This window comes from Macrobrachium rosenbergii, chromosome 47 (genome assembly GCF_040412425.1).
Source record: "Macrobrachium rosenbergii isolate ZJJX-2024 chromosome 47, ASM4041242v1, whole genome shotgun sequence".
Classification (NCBI taxonomy): Eukaryota; Metazoa; Arthropoda; class Malacostraca; order Decapoda; family Palaemonidae; genus Macrobrachium; species Macrobrachium rosenbergii.
The window spans coordinates 30,387,867-30,406,919 of record NC_089787.1 but is presented as its reverse complement, the minus strand read 5'-3'; the positions used below and the strand labels follow the sequence as shown (position 1 = coordinate 30,406,919).

General features: G+C 37.0%; 1 protein-coding gene across 1 annotated transcript; it reads left to right on the top strand.

The window, feature by feature from the left end:
• Positions 1-99: 99 nt before the first annotated feature.
• On the top strand, positions 100-16,048 carry LOC136830715 (serine-rich adhesin for platelets-like). The gene is made up of 9 exons (XM_067090501.1): positions 100-754; positions 2,312-2,438; positions 2,762-3,269; positions 3,503-3,656; positions 4,874-5,016; positions 7,457-7,554; positions 8,875-9,068; positions 11,303-12,326; positions 14,842-16,048. The coding sequence occupies exons 1-9, from the start codon at positions 646-648 to the stop codon at positions 14,864-14,866; spliced, it is 2,382 nt and encodes a 793-aa protein (XP_066946602.1). The 5' UTR covers positions 100-645; the 3' UTR covers positions 14,867-16,048.
• Positions 16,049-19,053: the final 3,005 nt, after the last annotated feature.

Genomic DNA, 19,053 nt, shown 5'->3' with positions numbered 1-19,053 from the left:
AAAATCGGAGTGATTGTTACTTTCGCTTTCGCACCCTTTCACACATTCGACACACTGTTTATCATCAACTTATCTCTCCTAATAGCAAGTACACAGATTATAAGCAGCCCCTTTATACGTGACACTCAAAACCACGTTCCTGGGCACCAATGACATTTCCCCTTTGCCCGGGAAGGCTATGAGCATTGGTTAATAATGGTTAATAATTCCCTCTGCCCCTCACATCTTGGGTATACGTCACACGACACCCGTCTTAGCCAATTAGAAAAGAGGATTTCAGAACGCCGCTTCTGATCGGTCGAAGCGATATCAGCATTGGTGAGAAGTTCGAGAGCTCGAAAACAAAAACACCAGGCGTCTTAGCCAATCAGAAAGAAGGACTGGGAGAACGCCGCTTCTGATTGGTCGAGCGGGTATCAGCGGGCGAGAAGGTGGAGAGTTCGTAAACAAACACCTCCTTATCTCGAGTCTGAGAAGACGGGTGTCTCGCAGCTGTAAGTAACCTTCGAAAAAAAAAGTGTGCAGTTCAGTTCCTCAGTGTTTGCAGTGTTCGTGGTTTCGTGACGCACAATGTCGGGTTTTTCTCGTAGTGGTCGTAGAGCAAAACCTTCTGATGCTGACAAATAAGTGACAGATAAAGGGAAAATGGGAGATTCCGTCTCGGAGTCCTCCAGGGCTAGCAGTTGGACCCGCGACGAATTCGAATATGTGGACGAAGTGCGCTTAGGCCTCGGGAAGAAGGAGAGCAGTAAAGGTGAGAGACGTATTTCGACCTATTTCGTTGGGAGTTTTTTTGTTATTGACTTATTAATGAATTAGATGGTAATACTAATCGTGATGACATGTTTAGAATCAATCTAGCCAGGTCCGAGAGTTGTAGGCCTAAAACCAGTGTAAGTAATTTCAGGCCAGTCATTCGGCGTAATCATGACTGTCCATGTTAATATTATAATTAATTCGTTTAAATTACCATATAGCTTTATGAAAATTCACTGCCAAGTATCTTTCCCAATGTCACAAAAGCTTGTAGGCCAATAGGCTAGGTTAGTAGCCTATCGGCAGTTTCTCAAACACCTTTGCTATAGCCTAGTCTAGGCCTACCGTAGGCATTCATAGGGGAGACTAGGCCTGAGTTAATTCAGTTTGAGCTGTAAGTTTTTTTGGCAGAGCTAAGCAAGCGCTCTGCGTCGGGTATACTTTGGATATTGATTTTTCCTATAGTATTTTGGTTGCTTATTAAGAACTTATCTTTACTTTTTGTTGGTCGACTGTAATTAACCTGTAATTAACCTCAGGAGACATACACTGGCCATCCTGGATCCCCCCTCCCCCAACTAAGTAATATGGCCTGCTAGGTTAGGTTAGTATAGTTCCTTTTATAATAGGTTTCCATAGCCAGTCCTTTCTAAAACATATGGCTCCCTAATGAATTCCGAATGCGCAGAACCATTCCAAGAGACCAACGTACATTTTGGATTTCTCCCAGTGTATTTCCCCACCCAGAACCCTGAGTTCCCACAGGGTCCCAACATTGCTGGATAGAGTTGTGTGTTAATAATAGTTGACCAACAATAAATAACACCACTACTTCATCAGCAACACTAAAAGTATAGCATTATGGTTTAAAAACTAAAGCAAAGGCAAGACTCTAGTTTAAAATACAGTACAGTAGTCACTAGTATGGGGCATAGTCTTGGCAGTTGGAGGTTATTAGTTAACTTTAGTCATAGGCTGTAGTTTCATAAATTGGAGACCTGTTATATTTAAAAAGGAAATAAGATATGTATGTCTAACATCAAAGGATTAAATATTTGAAAACATTAAGATTATTTTAAATACAATTTGTTGTACTGTATTACATTTGCCTAGGTTAATTGATTTATATGGGGCTGAATTTTCTGGACTAGCTAATTGTTGTGTTTAGTATGGTACACTGTATTACAGTAATTTGGGATGTTATTTGCTTAGGGTCACCTATTCCCCATACTGTATCTTGTATTTTCGTTTTCAGTATGTTCCATCTATGTATTTGGCCTTAGTGGATTATGATGACCTCTAGTCATCTTTTAATTACTTGTGATTAAATAATCTTAAATTTATATAATTTTCAATGCAATGTTTGGGCCATTTATTTTAACACTTGTTTAGTCGGCCAAATTCTGTGCAGAATCCATTGCTAAAATATATGCTTTACTGCACTTGTTTAGTGCTGAGGTCATAGATGTTACACAGGTACAGTATGTGTACATATACAAGTTTCTTGTGGATTTATATTCTAAAGGCTGTTTTATATTTTCTTTTTACTTTTCAGACTCCCTTGTGTCTACAGACAATGAAGAAGCAGTGTCTGCAGCTGTGTCATTGGTTGTGGGTAGTTTAAGGCATGGGGTCGTGTCTCTGTGTGCCAGCGTTGCCCACATTCTTAGAGAAAACACAAAGTATGTCCTTTTTAGCAGGGATTTTGTTTGAGCTTGTATGGTCATTCTAGGTATTAATTTATTCAATTACTGTATATGACACTGTGATGCTGTTTGTTGCCTGTTTCGCACTGTTTTCTTTGTTAGCACTGATTGGTGGTATACTGTAAGTGCATTCTTCAGATACTGCTTGATATATTTGCAATTGGTATTTAATATAACTCTTGTACCCTGTCACAGTACAGTATTAGTACAGCAGTACAAAGTTCAGTAAAGTGGTCTACATTTATTATATAACTTTTAACATCAACACAGTAATGATGCAATGCTTATTTTTTCCACAGACTTCAGCAGCGGTTAACTGATTTAGAAAAACATAGACTTAATTTGGAAAACAATATCAGTGGAACTGCCTCCGTCAATGGCAGCTGCTCAGTGCATTCCCAGTCCCCTAACTTACAAGAATCTCTGGTGACGCAGCGATGTGGGTCAGCCCCAGCAAGCTTCATCGCAAGTGGCCTTAAGTTTTTAAGAAGTGATTACCAAAGTAATGTAACAAGTGCTCAAGATGGTGGTTCAAGACACTGTGATGGAAATAGCGATTGTCGTGCAGTGCGTGAACCAGGGAAGGGAGAGTGTAGAACGTCAAGCATCAGTATGCCTGAAGCTCATTCTAGTCTAGTACCGAAGTTAATTAATAATGATAAAAAAACCAGCTTTTCGCGTGGTTCAGTCCAGGCCTCTACCAGAAGTCTCAATATTTGCCAGAGTCTTCCTGCTTCAAGTTTTGTTAGACGGAAGTACAGCACTATTAGCTTACGTAGAGTTCGGCGAAGCACAACCAACAGACAAGTATTTAAAGACAAAACACTGTTATACTGTTTGGCCTTTATATGAAAATGTATACTGTATAATTGTTGTTTTGTAATAACAATGATTAAAATCTGTTTTATATGGTTTTTCATATTTTTTGTGAAATATAGACCAGTTAGATAAATTTATGCTTAATTTGTACATCAGTGTGTAAATTTAGTACTGTACCTGCATTGTCAGATTTATTGATGTAGAATGTTTTTTCCTTTCAGAAAGCTTCTAGTATTTGCAGCACAAGCAGCATTTATAGCTACATGAGTTGCACCAACAGTGACGAGCATCGTAGAAGTAGTAACAACAGTTCCTGTATAATAACGGTAGCAGAAATTCACACTCCACCAGGCCAGCGTGTTGCAGAAAATAAAGGTGAATATTGTCATGGTCATAACATTTCATTTGGTACTCAATACTAAATGGCTAACAGATTTTATTTTTCCTTTTATGCAGTCACTATAAATCTGAAAAAAAAAAACTGCCTCGCTGTATTTTCTCAACATTCAAGCAATGGTGTAATAGTGAGTGTGCTTACTGCTAAGTTATTGTTCTTTTGGAGCCATCATAATGTACTTGGTAGGTTGAAAAGCTTGTACAAGTAGCTTGCTTGGCATTTCATTTTATTGTTAATGTTGCAGCTTTCAGTATGTACATTTTTCTTTGTAGGAATTTCTGTATGAGTATCTATCCGGGATTCTTAACTTTTAACATTGCAAGATGATCTTTAGCCAAAACTGTCTCCAAAACTTCTCGCATTAATTATCAGAAAATGCTGTACTCACTACTTATATTGATAAAGGTAACGGCTTCAGTTACTGTTGTCATTTAATCTCTTCCTCGCTTAATTTTTCCATTGGTTGATGTTAGTTAATTTAAGAAGAATTTTCTAACAAACCCCCCTAGTGCAGTGGTGTTTGTTTTGTCTGTATGAGTCAAAGGAATTTAAAGGAACAGCACTTCCACTTATTAGAGCAAAGTACATTAATACCTTTTAAATTCTTAGATAAAAAAATGGAGGACAGTATTTGGTGACATCCAAGATGCTTCCCAGTTTACTGGACTATATTCTGGAAAAATAAAAAAATTAACATTTTCCTTGATCTTCACAGCTTCTTCCACTGCAGGTTATTTTGAAGCTTCTTACGTACCCTACCCTACCAGTATTCAGATATTTCTTTAAAGGAAGAAACAGGAAAACCTGTACTTTTTGGTGTTTTGGAGGGTCTTCCACTTACAAAATATGCATTTTTCTAAATTGCAGTAGAATAGTGGCCTTTCTGTAAACAGGTGACAAGCACAAGCCAAGTGTACTGTCTCATGTCATTCTCATATGTTTGGCCAGTCTAAAATGTCTTTCTTTCTATCACACAACTCTATTAATGATGCTGTGATTACAAGTGTAATAAAGATATATCACAATATTATTATTTAACTTATGCTATATGAAAATTTGGGCTATCATTAAGTTGTGCAGAACATATTAGTTTGCATCTTTTAGAAGTTTCTGATTTGCACAGTAGTTTTCAGGTTGGTTTGCAAGGGAACAGGTTTATCTGTACTCTTGGTTGAAATGATTACTGTCATTTCAGAAGGAGAGGCTGTAAAACTGCTGGCGCGAACACTGACCAGCGTTTTGCAGAGTGACGTTAATAACCAGGACGCATCTCGTAATGAGTCAGAAATGGATGAGGTTAATTGTCCATCGGCCTCAGGATTTAATAACAGTAATAAGGTAAGAAAGATATGTTCTGTAATTAATTAAATGAGAGTAAGTGAAAGCTATGTACTATAAAGAAGTATAGTATGGTAGCCCCTGGTATTTTTAAATATAATGTAATTTATTTTGTACTCATTTGGAACTTGGGTTGTTGGGATATATTAATAGGAGCTAGGCCATTTTGTCACCTGTCTGTGTTTTGTAATCTCCTTTGAGGATGAACAGCAGCAACGCTATCAGAAAACAGGTTTTGATATGGCTAAAACTTATTTTTGGTAGTTGCTGTGAGTCCTCAAACCCACCCACTTCCCTGACAAAAAGGCATGGGACTGGGGTGAACAGTTACCTTGCACAGACCTGGCGTGTAATGAAGATGGCGCAGACTTATGTTGTCACATCTGCGTAAGTAAGATGTAGAACCTAGGTAATTGTTGCAGGACAGGTGATAGAGCCCTCCTGTCCTGAGTCCTGTAAAGTCTATCGCTGTGCCAACAAGCACTATTCTGGCTGAAACAAACTGTAAGAGAATTCTTTGTAATTGGTTGGTCTGTCTTATGGATCCTTGGGGGGACCATGAGAGTGTAACTCCTTTGAGGACTCTCAGCAGCTACCAAAAATAGCTTTTTCCTAAATCAAAACCTGTTTTTTTTGTACTTATTAGGAACTTCAGGAATAGAAATATGCTTATGATAAATGAAATATGTTCTAGGGATGTGTAAATAATTGAAAAGAGTAAATAAAAAAAATCACAATCTTTCTTATTGCTCATGTTATTCCTTCAAGCTTACCTCCATCTGGTAGGGTGTGAAGTAGGGCAAGTAGATTATTAATCATAAATAGCATAAGTCAATTTAGAATGGAAGGTGATGACAAAAAAGCTTTGGAAAAGAATAAATCATGATGCTCGAAGTCTTATCAACTCTCTTTAAGTGTCTGGCAGTATTGTATCATCCAAAACAATGGATTTGTTTTAGAAGATGCATCACAAGTTGGCACACTCGCCAAGCATGTGAGGCATAAAAGCAGGCACTTCTGGAAACATCCCTCCATGTGTGCCAGATTCATGGAAAGCAAAGGTGATGAGGTAGATGAGAATGAGGGGCCTGTGCCCCTCCCATTCAGTAAAACGTGAACCTTTGTGACAGTTAGTATTTATTGTGTAAGTAAAATCTTGTAAAAGTGATCTGATGATGCCAAGTGCCCCTCAAAAGATGACAGAGTTCCAAATTGAATTTTAAAGCTTGGGAAGATGAAAAGGCCAAACCTCATGGACATCAGTATCAAGTTAAGGGATCTGTGACACATGCAAATAATCACATAAAATAACCTGCCAAAGTTAATATAAAATCAGGTTTTTGAAACTGAAGATACTTGTAACCTGTGTGAAGGAAAAGACAAAGAATATAGTGGGAATAATTGGATCTGTTGGAGTTATGCCCGGATGGCTTTGCTGGGCAGAGAAGACTACTGTATCTTCATTGGAAGAAGAAAGGAAGGCAGGAATAGTAGTTGAGTCCAGGGATAAGCCAAGTTTATTAGATGACCAAACCTTGGCTGTGAATCTCAGTACTAACAGAAGACCACAGGAGACCAGTAGCTGGAGTGGGAATCGTCTCCCAACAGGGTGTGGACTCATTAACGTACGTACAGGCAAGAGCCACCAGAAACATTGTCTTGAAGATTACATTAAGTAAAGAGGCATCTGCCAAGGGCTCATAAAGAGAGTCTGGTGAGGCTGTGCAGTACTGAAGTTAAATCACAATTTGGATAATTATTAGTACCCAAAGGAATAGACTGGGAAAAATGGTGACATTTGTCAGATATGTTCCATCTTCCCAAATCCAAGCCTTGCTCTACTAAGATCAGAGAGAGAGCAGACCCGTTACCCGTAATAGCTGAGAAAAAGCGTTTTTGACATTTTTCATGTAAATGAAGTCAGCTAGCAAGGTAACAGGCCTTTTGAGTGAATAAGTATCACATTCATTACATGAAGTAACTAAACGCACCCATTTAAACTGGTAAGGAAGTGGTAGAGGGTCTGCAAGAAGAGGTGATAGTTGCTGCTACAGTTTCTGAAAAACCAATCTCCCTTGGTGTATGCTGGGTAACTTCCACGTGAAGATGCGAAGAATGGACCGTGAAAACAGAAGTGGTTTATAGATTGTTCTCTACATGGAAGATGGTGACTGCCTTGTTTCTTGGTCTTTGGTTTAAATATATGGTTTATAAATTGTTCTCCAGATGGAAAATTTTAACTTCCCTGTTTCATGGTGTTTGGTTTAAATGCAGCACAAATATGGTGTTGTAATTGTAGCTTGACACTTTGCTCTGGCAATTATAGATTAAAACTTTTTTGTGAGGAAGACCATTTTCATAAAGATTTATTCTAAGTAGATTTACACAACAGTTAGTGTTATTTTGAAAATTTTATTAAATGTTTTGTCTTTTTTTGCAGGAGTTAAGTTTACCTCATCCCCTTGCTGGCTGTGAGTGTGTCATCTGTTGTCATTTAACTGCAGATCCTACATGCCAATTATATGCTCTCACAACTGAGTAAGTTTTGATGTATTGTAGTTATTTCATTAGTGTACCTCTTGTCAGGAAGACAGATTTTAAAAAAAATTTCTTTTTAACTGCATTTGCTTTTGTATAAAAAGAGTATCTGAATTTGATTATTGGGTTTAGGATAGGCACTGTATTCCAGTCCAAATTATCATTATACTGTAGTAATATGTGATCCATAGGACTCATGTTCAGTCTTGATTTTTCATTGAGAAGGAGTTTGTTTTTGAGGTCAGTTACATGTCAGGTTAAGAACCTGTTCCTGTTTCAATTACTATGGGCAAAATAGTCAAGATCCTAGCCCATAATTTGAGAGCAGATTTCTGGTGGCGGAGGATTACTCTAGTCAGCCATGCTCTAGTTACCTTTGCAGATCCTCTATTACTTGAACTTGATTGTTTTGTTTGTGAGGGATAATTTATTCGACTTATTATCATGTATTATTTTGTAATATACAACTTGATAACAAGCGTGTCTGGTTGTGATAAAATGGGAATTTATTTCTTACAGCATTCAGTGTTCTCGGAAAGAGTAAAAGGTTGTATTGGATGGGTTGCCGTTTGATAGCTCACCTAATTAATAGGGTCATATAAGTCTTTTAGGTTAATATAATTAGCATTATGAAGTAATTCAGTCAGAAGACTGAATTTTATTTTTTGACTCTAAGGGCTGAAAAATTTGTTTGCAAAGGGGATGAGAACTGATCAAATCAGATTGAACCTCTAAGGCCAAGGAACTTTGGTACATGCCTGTTAAGGCTGTGACTCAAAGCAGCAAGATTCATTTTTGACAAGGAGTTTTGATGAAAGCGTAATTTGAAAGAATGTGAACAGAGTAGCCCAGGGATTTTCTTAGGTGTAAGCACAGTATTGCAAATGTCAGACATGAGTATTTGTGAAAATAGATGTTAAATAGAAGCGAGAAAGGAGTGATGTTTTGTGATAATATAGTTGATGAATATTGCTGAGATCAAAAATAAAAAGTGTGAAAATTATATCTTTTTGGAAAATATTGTATAATTTCATAAGATGTTTTGTCAATTGAGACCAGACACGCCATATGAGACCATCATGTCACATTTGTAGACTTTTAGAGCTTGCCTGAACGATTTGAATATACACAAAAGGTGAAACTTGGAGTATGATAAAAGAATTTGGAGGGTATGATAAAAGAATTTGGAGAGCCAGTTAAAAAGATTAGAGTGAAATGAAAAAAATGAAAGAAACTGCCTGCCTCATACAGGGTTAAAAGTGATTGTTGTAATTAGGGGAATTGTACACTAATGTCTTACATAAATCAACTTTATTTCAGAGGTGGTTCCCTGCTACCTCCAGGAAGCACCATTTTAGTCGAAGGAGAAAGAGTAGGAACAGTGTTGTACTTGGGTCATGAAAGATATGTCACTTTTAATCAAAGTGCAGTGTCCCCCATTGCTGTCGAGGCTTTGTTAGCTCATGCTGGATATATGCGACCTGTTGGCATAACTATGAAGTTATGGGCACCTGGTGAGTATGCTAGAAAATATCTTAAAATTTCAGTATAAAACCAGAGTTGTAATAAAATTATGGAACTTGGAGAATTCAAGTAAAAATTGTTAGAATGAAGAACAGTTTTTGTATTCTCTGATCTGTAGTCCATGACATAGTTATAACCAAAATAGAAACTCAGCAGCAGATACTAAGTTACCAGTGTCCTCAGATACTTATTTGTATGAGAATTACTCAATATCTAATATTCAGACCTGTCCAGTCATCATGTACACCATATCTCTTCCAAGAATTCAGAAAATTCTCAGATTGCACTGGTCAGTGTAAGGTTTTAGCTTTTATAGGTTACCTTTTCTAGGAAGGCTTCCAAATATCTTATCACTTATCTCTTAGCTCTTCAGGATTGCAAAGCATCTTAGTGAATGCTGTTTTTGTGCCATGACTTTCAGAACAATCCCATCATTAACCCCTTTCTGTATATCCAGATTTCTTTTGACCTTTTAACATACTCCATCTTTGTGGCCAGTAACTAAATGCATTCTCTTCTAAATGGTCTTTATTCTCAAGGTGTGATTTCCTTAATAGTCCCGCTTGCAGTGCACAAAGTATTTCTAAAATCCTATAACCAGAGAGACCAGAATTGGAACTCTCCTCTTGGCTGCCACCAGCTTAAATTTGTAGGCAGTCCCTTGTGTCCTTCAGACCCTCAGTAAATCAAAAACACTTCATAACCTTTAGTGTCTCTCTATAAGAAGGCTACACACCTTGGAAGTGGATTGTTGTTTGCCTGAAGAATCTGTAGACATGTCTTGTGACCAAGTCAAGACTTTCTTTCTTTCTCCAAGAGTTATTATTATTCAGAAGATGAACCCTATTCATATGGAACAAGCTCACAGGGGCTGTTGACTTGAAATTCAAGTTTCTAAAGAATATGGTGTTCATTCAAAAAAAGTAACAGAAGGTAATGGAAAATACAGTATGAGGAGATCAGTAATTAGAGAAACAGGTAAATTAACAAAATGAATTTAAAAAAATTAGTAAAATATTAAGTTACAAGTTGAATTGCATTAGGGAAGTAATGCTTTGCATCTTTGCTTGAACTTCTGAAGTTCCAGTTGCACGATATCCTTAGGAAGGCTGTTCCACTTTCCAACAGTGTGAGGAATAAAGGACCTCTGGAACTGAGAAGTTCAACAGTGAGGCATATTAGTGCTGCTGTTCAGTGAACCTGGTTGCTCTCTGCAGAAAAATGGGAAAAGGGATCAATTGTGAAAGTGAAAGATCTCTGTTAAAATACAACTTTTGAAAAAGTGACACACAAGACCATCTCTCGATGGCCCAAGCCATGACTGCTAATATTAGGGAACAGAAACCTACCATCACAAACCACTCTATCTCAGAGAGATAAATCTCTGGCAGAAGATAGGAAAGAAGCATCAGTCAAGGATCTTAGACATTACTGTATTAGCTGCTTTGACTTATGATTGAGCTCATTACTGGTTCAGCTCTGTGATTACATTATGGCTCTACCACATGAATCAGTCATTATTTTTACTTTTTGCAGTTGTTTCCTGGAGTTATTGATATATTTACTAAATTTACCCATTATTTTAGACAGACAAGTCAACTTTGATCAGAAACTATTTTGATAATGCTGCTTTTTAATTGAAATCAACTATAATTTGTTATGAAGTTCACAAAGAATTGTAACCTGTTAAATGGTTTATGAATATCAAATACCTTATGCCACCTTTTAGGTCTGAGTTTTTGTGGTTAAGCTGTTATTTTAAATACTCAATTTTTCCAGGCGTTAAACTTTAAAGAAGTTATAATAGTGAATGTATTTTTATTAGTGTTATACTGGTAATCTCAGACACAAAGATATCTCAATTTTATTCCACATAGGAAAATGAAATATGTAAATGGTTAGAATATGCCTAACAGTTGTCCTCCAAAGGACCTCTTCTTGGTGCTCTAATTAAGGAAAGAAAAATTGTTTAACAGTACAATGTAAGTAGCCAAGAAGGCCTAAAATCTCAAACATATGAAATACTGTTTTAACTAAAAACATACAACAGTAAAAGACCTTTGCAAACCTAAATTTTCTAGTAATAGTAATTTGTTCTAGCTAAAATGTGGTCAGAGTTAAATTAATAATTGATGATAAAATGAGTAGGTAAATTATGACCAAAAGTAGAGCATCAACAAAAGTACCAGATTTTTTGTATAATTCTTTGGTTTATTTTTTTCAGATCATGGGGAGATATTTGTTCCTTTGAGTGCTGTCATTTGTCAACTGGATGAAAACTTGGACCTCCCTCGAAAAGAGAGTTGGTCTAGTTTTGAGTATGAGTATGTCGATGAGGATAGTGATGAAGAATTGCATTCAGAACTTCAAAATAATGTATATAGCAAAGAGGGAATCTCTTCAGGATTGTGTGTTCAAAGTAATGAGCCCCTGGATATGTCTCCTAAAGTTAAAAACACTGTTAACAGGAACGAGGAGCTTCCTTATGACCACTATTTTAGCAGATCTCCAAGTGTCTCCTCATGCTGTTCAGTCATTTCTCATAGCTTAGGTGATTTGTCTGTGTATGGTTTGGAATGTGAGGATGTGGAGTTTGATAAGGAGTTAACCTGTTGCATTGATGATTCAACATCATCTGATTGTATTGACTCCACAGGTGATCTGGGCACAGAATGTATCCCAGGAAAGTTTACTGACGCCAAAGAAATTTTATCTTCTCAAGAAAGTATCTTGAACACAACTTTCACCAAAAAAGCTACTGACGAAGACTCAAATGAAATTCAAGGATTTCATGGCTCGCTTTATGACACTTGTGACTCTGCCATCAGTCTTTCCTTTACAAGAAGGCATCAGTATTCCGAAGACAATAGCGGACCTTCAAGTGTGACCGAGACAGGAAGGGAGTCTCCCCACTTTGGAGATACGTGGGACTCAGGCTGCTCTGTAGGAAGGAGCAGGTGCCGCAGTGGCTCCTCAGGGCATTGTTCCGATAGTGAAAGTGAAAATCATCGGCTAGGACACACTTTTGCCAGGAGTTTGGGAGATGCACTCAATATGGTGTTAGAAAAACATAATATCCAACGAAACTGGGATTTTGAAAATGATATGAATGGTGAAGGTAACACTAACATGAATGTGAACACTGATTTATCAAGGAACTGTGAGAAAAGTGAACGTGTTCAGGAATTGCAAGATTTTTCCTTAGATACATCATCTTTATCTTCACCCAAGTTGCAGATCAGAGAAAGGTTAGTTATAGTCTGTTTTTGAGTTTGATGCTAGATCAGCATATTTCTTGTTTTTATTTAGTTACTGTATTTTTTAAATATTTCTTAATGTTTTGTTGAGCTCCTGTTAAAATTTCATATTGATTATAATTTAGTCCCAAGGTAGTACAAGAATTTTAGATTTTGAACAAAATTTGGAGATTGTCTGTGTGTACCAGTATTGTAATGTATTGACTTTTATTAAGGCTGTAATATAAATTGTAGTTCATGGTATTTTACAAACACTCTTAATGTTTGGTAAATTAATGAATTGTGTTAACTTGCACATGATCTGCTGATTATTGTAAAAGTGAAATGTTTAAGGAGTAACCCGCTTATATTAGTGTTAATCGTAGGAATACAGAAAGGTAGGCTCATGGGAACTGCTGTACACCAGTGGCCTAATTTTACTAGCACAATCGGAGAAGGTCGTAGAGGTACTTGAAAAGATTTAGACATGATTGGAATTTGGTGAAATGAAACAAAACTTGCAGTGACTGGAAAGGAAGAAAAGGGAAAGGTCCTATCAAGAAGTGCCCATGTATATATAGTTTATGAAAGGTGTAAGGGTGAATGCAGTATAGTGCGATGTATCGACTAACAGATGGAGTATGAGATATTTGTTGCCTGAAATATACAAGAAAGAAGAAAGTTGATGGAGAGGAGATGAAGGTAAAGTCATGTTGCAATGGAAGGGCAGGCCTTGAAGAAGGTAGAACATTTCTTCTACCTAGGCAGCAACAGTAGCTTGGATGAAATGGAACAAGATTGCTAGACTTTTCATGCCAAACTTATCAACCATATAAAGCCCTTGTTTGCAGTCCAGTAGTCCCTTGGTGCGTTGCAATCAGAGAGTTAAGGGCGGATGTTTATGCATGTTTGCCTTTGAACCACTGGCTGGTAATAATTATCCTACTAATTGTTTTGCATGCCTCCAAAAGTGTAGACATCTGCATGAGCTGGTTGGCAGTTAATGATAATGGTACTGTATATTGTGTACAAAGTACTGTTTTCCTTTTTGGGTGTTTACTTAATTTTTCAATTTTGTAATAATAATTTTTGTATTTGCCTAGATATCAGTTATGTGTTGGTCTGTTGCTGTAATTGGTATCTGTAATGTTTGATTGTTTCTGAGAAATGTAAGTATATATACTGTATCTGTGCTCAGGATAGCACCATTGCTCCGTTTCAACCTTATCATCCAACATCAAAGAGACCTTTCCTGTCCTTTGAAAGTCATCCAGCAATATTGTAAGAGAAGCAGGCATTGAAGAGGCAAGGATTCCAGGCTCTTCGTGTCATTGCATCACTGGAGGAAACATGTCTCAAAAGACAGTCCTACTGGCTGAGCCTGAATATGTCCAATAGGCACATTCAGAATTATCAGAAGAGACTAGCCATATAAGATTAACTTAACATGAGATCAGGTCCTGTCATTTTCCTTAGCTTTCAAGGGGAATTTTAAGATTGCAATACATATAGATGTCGGTCAATGTTTGGCACTTTTTATCTTTGTGATATTATGTGCAAGGAAAGGGACTAATAGGTTTTACGACTTCAGTTGCCACAGAAGAAATTTTACAAGCAATTGCAGTTATAAATGCACTCTGTTGCCTTCCACCTAATTATTTTCATTTTCCATTCATCACTCATTCTCAAGACTGACTGACTAAGTTACTCTAAGGGTGCTTGACAACTTGCCCCATGAGAATTCTCTGGACACCTGGCTCCTGAATTGTTTTGTCCTAAAATACTGAACTGTTTTGGATTCTTAGGACCTGCTCGACCACTTGCCTAAATTGCAATTTTTGCTTTATGTGATTAATGAATACTGTATTTGACAGCATATAAGACCCTCCTTTTTTGCCCAAAAATGGCTCAGAATATACACCAGGGTCATACACGAAGTTGAGGTATCTGGTAGGGTGAGGTTTATCCAGATGCCATAGCCAAGCTGCAAAATACTGTAATATTACTGGCATTTACTCAGATATCATCATTACTACTACTACTACTACTGACAATGGAGTATATTTCAAGGTTGGACTGTAAAAATGCGAAGATTTATGGCTGGAATGCATTGGGAAGTTATCTCAAAAAGAAAAATAAAAATCTCAAATACTGAAAAAACTTGGTCTAATATTGAGAAGAGGAGAGGAGCAGTTACCTGTATTTAAAAAAGTATCAGATGTGGAAGTATGAAGGTTCAGAAAACCAAAGAGAAGGGGCAAGAATGAAGACCTGGCTCAGGTGAATATTTAGGCAGAAAGTGTGCGTGGCAGGAGAGTAAAGAGAGGTCATTACAGTTCTAAGGAAAATGTGGTATAAATTTTCTACATAATTAGATGAAGTAGTGTACATCCTTACGTAATTAGATTCACAGATTGTTACTTATACTGAAATAAATGGTACTTCCAATTTTTTTAGCAATATTTGTATTGAAATCTTAATTTATGGTCTCATGTTCCTTTTTTTTCTTTTTTGTTTGTCTTTCCAGTATTCCTGGCCAGTCAGAAGTATGAGTGCTGAATACCACAGATAAGGAGCTTTAATTGATTCTACAAAGATATTTCTTGAATCATATGTCAAGTATGATGAAATTCATGTTTTCATTTTTGATGATTGCAAGTATTCCAGGTAATTGCAGTATTTTAAGACTTCAACAGTGAGGCATGCCTTATACTATTTTTAGTCATTTTGAACCTGCACTATTGTAGCATAATTTTTTTATTTGTTTTTCTTATTTTCTCTTAGACAGTTGTTTATTTTTGCTTTGGTCTAATATTTAGACGATTGTTTTATTTGACTTAATATTCTTCATAAGTGAAAAGTAAATAAGTAAATTAATTTTCTCCAAGTTACTTACTGAAATGGAGAAAACAACTTTAATTTCTCTGCTGTAGATTAGATTGATCAGACACTTTTCAGCACCATCAGTGCTCAACTTGTTACTCTTCAGTACTTGTTGGATTTTGGTAAATGGAAGATGAATTAAATATATTTAATTATACTTGTAGGCATCCATATACTTCTTTGTAACTGTAAAAATATCTAAACTAAGAGTGCACTGTACGATTCTTCACTTTATTTCGTCACTTTCATTTATAGTACTGTATCCTGGTATAATTACAGTGTAGGTTTTTCCATGTGATGAAAGACGTTAGTCTTTGTCATGCAGACAGAAATTGCACATCAAAACTTTAAAAGTAACAAGAAAAGTAAAATTAGGTATTAATTTTCTTAGACACATGTTGATAGCAACTATAAAAATAGATGGTGAACAGTGTTTAGGCACAAGCAAAGTACATTTGTATTTTAGCAAAGTGTGTCGTTATTTGAAAAAGCCATTTTTGCTGAGAGGGAATTAGTCTCTCTCTCTTGTCACCATACTGTATTACACAATTTGTCACAATTTGTCAAGTCATTTAGGTTAAGTTTATAATAGTTTTTCCCTCATTGGTGTGCTGTATTGCTCAGTACTCAGTTTTATAAACATTTTAAGATGGTGCTAAAAAGTAGTAATTAATTTTGATAATTAAAGCATGAGAGTGCATGACATTGTAAGATTGGTTATGCTTTCATGTTAAATTATTTATAAAAGAAGGACGTATTTATTTTAAATTTTGTAGTTTTAGCTTGGAAGAATTATTTTGTGTTAAACAATGAAAATTGTTTTATTTTACTTGGAATAAAAAATTTATTGATCTTTTCTTTCATTGTAACACAGGTTTCTTTCAGTTTAAAGTATGAAAATACTGTATGTATACTGGACATAATTTTCATGGTTCAGCTCTCTTACAGGGATAAGCCAATTTTGGACTGGTACTGGGTCAGTTTTATCAGTTATGAAAATTTGATGGAAATAATAATTGGTTTGGTTTTTTGTGAAAGTTACCTGTAATGACTAAATATGGTAGATTCACTTTCATATTGCATGTTATATTTTCATCCTGTAGAAGTGTAGAAACCCACTTCTAACAATATTGTCCCTACTCAAGCACTTTATACAGTTTGTTAATTCAACACCAAAAATTTTTGCTGGGAAAATTGAAATTACTTTTGGCTCAGTTTTGATAAGATTTCTTCAGATTATTATTATTATTATTATTATTATTATTATTATTATTATTATTATTATTATTATTATTTCAGTTTTACTACCTCTGACGTTTCAAGCACGCTGGCGATTGTTTTCCAAGAGTGAATGGATTGACATGCAATTTACGTGGGAATATATAGCAGGCAGGGATTGTGGGTGTAGATGTACAGTTGACAGGTTGGTTAGGTTAGTCACAGGTTGATGACGAAATCGGTCCCGGAGGCGTTGCGATCTTCTAGGCCTCATCGGTGTTGGTGGGTTGTGGGTGGGTGTTGGCTCAGGTACCTCCTACTAACGTGGCTGAGGTAATATGCCTCCACTCTCTCTCTCTCTCTCTCTCTCTCTCTCTCTCTCTCTCTCTCTCTCTCTCTCTCTCTCTCTCTCTCTCTCTCTCTCTCTCTCTCTCGTTGGTGTCTGGCGTAGGTTGGTTTCTTAAATTTCTCCGTATGATGGTTGGGAGAAATTCAATTTCTTTCACCATATTGATGCTGGGTGTTATTCCAATACTTATTTACAAATTCTTCTCTTTCGGGTCTGTTTTTGTGTTTTGTGCATGATGATTAAAGATAGCCCCTTCTTGGAGGTGACACGAGAGACATTTGGAGAGTTTGGTAGTGGTCATCCCGATATATGAGTGGTGGTGTCCTTCCACTGGGCATGTAAATTCATAGATGACACTAGCACTTCTCTTTACAGATGTTTCTGGGGGTGCTGGGTTGTTTTTAAGCGATAACCTGCTTGTTTTCATATTTTTATAATTATCAAATTAATGTGGTCACCTTCTACAGTAGGGTCACATTTTCATTTATAATGTTTCTAAGGGCCATATCATCATCTAAATATATTTGGTGCATGTATTTCATGTAATATAGTTTTATGGACTCGCTTTGGTGGTTATTGGTGTTCGTCATGCTTTCACGGTGCCAGTTATATATAGAAACTCGGTTTTGTTGTTCTACCATGCGATTAGAGAAATTGTTGTTTATGAGTACTGTACTTGCGTTTGCCTTTCAGTCTCCTTTGTGGTTTCTTTCCACGTGGGGCAGTGTGTGAGGCACGATGGACGAAGGCATCCACCACAGACTTTTTATACCTGTCAGGGCACTCACTGGACCCATTAAGGCATAGACCCAGGTTCGTAGGCTTTTTATAGACTGTGGTGGTACATATAACCTGTCAGGGTCTGCTGTACCCAAACTTCCAGGAAGGGGAGGGCACTGTCAACACTACGTTCACACATGATATGGAGGACAGAACATTCTTCAGAAGTTGTCCTTAATGTTTCTAGATCTTCTTCACTGTCCACTCTCACAAAGGGGTTCATCTACATACCTGTAGTATTGAGGAGGCGGGGAATCTCACTGAAGACCCCTTTCCTCTCGACGTTCACGCAGAAATTGGCAAATAGAAACCCTAAAGGGGATCCCATTGCCACACCGTCAGTCTGGTTGTAAAGATGTCCTCTGTGGGTGGTAAAGGGGGCCTTCTTAATGCATGTTTCAAGAAGGGTTTTAGGGCTTTTTGGGGATGTTCATAGTTGGTGTGTCCTCACATCTGTATACCCTATTCAGGATATGTTCAATCTTCTGGAACATTCATGAAGAGGCTCTCAACGTCTATGGAGGCGATAATACCTGTAGAAGGAGAGTTAGAGTTTCCATAAAAAGTCAGTAGACGACTGGAGACAGTATCTTTTGGGGATATATGGAGTAAGGAGATCATTAAGCTTTTGCAATGCTGTAACTAGGTGTTGGTATTTGGCTTAAAATTGGTCGTAGGGGGTTACCAGGCTTGTGGGTTTTTACAGTACTGTAAATAAAATCTCCCTGGGCAGGGAAAGCCTGAGGGCATTTCTTGAGGCATGGATCTTTCAGCCGTTCTACTGATGTCTCATCGGATGTCCTCGATGGGGTTCTTGCTAATTATCTGGAATTTTGATTCATCAGCCAATATTTGGTCGAGCTTTTGGTATTATTATTATTATTATTATTAGTATTGGGGTTAACTGTGATTGCTGTATCAGGTGCATTCAATTTGCGTAAAGATTTTTCAGTCTTTCTTTGTTACTGCATTTTGCCAGTAACTTCGACATTTGCCATTCTTTCATAAATGGGAAGGTAAACATTTTTTGATAGAATTATTTTAATAGAAAAAAGAATATATTACATCTGAGTTGCAAAATAACTGTGATGTTTACTGGGAAGTCTTGAGCTGGTATTAAAATACAGAGTGGGTCGTGTGTAGGGTTTTACTCCTTGAGGTGTAGCATTTACAAGTGTTCAGGGAAGGGGGTCCTGTTGGATTAGAAGTCTTGAGTAGCTATAGGTGCTTTTAGGTCTTGGCCTATTCCAAGTCTTCTATTTAATGCTGTAGAGTTACCTTTAGATCTTTACCAGCTGTTGTCCATTGCTTAGTATTGATATGCCAAGGCCTCTTAACTTTTTAGCCTTTCAAACTGCCTGCAAAGAATCAAACTGCCTGCAAAGAAGCCTTACAAGTTAGGAGTGAAATAAATATTAGTGGCTAGAGTGCCCTCCTCTTCTCTGGTGTTTAACTCTTCCAGGTGTGTTTTTCTTGATGTACCTGCCTTATGCCTCAAGTGCTTGGCAT

Bases quoted from the DNA above. Each gene is read 5' to 3' on its own strand.
- LOC136830715 (XM_067090501.1), top strand. From the start codon at position 646: ATGGGAGATTCCGTCTCGGAGTCCTCCAGGGCTAGCAGTTGGACCCGC. The intron at 3,270-3,502 runs GTATTTAAAGAC...TTTTCCTTTCAG, and splicing joins GAAGCACAACCAACAGACAA to AAAGCTTCTAGTATTTGCAG. The intron at 12,327-14,841 runs GTTAGTTATAGT...TTGTCTTTCCAG, and splicing joins AAGTTGCAGATCAGAGAAAG to TATTCCTGGCCAGTCAGAAG.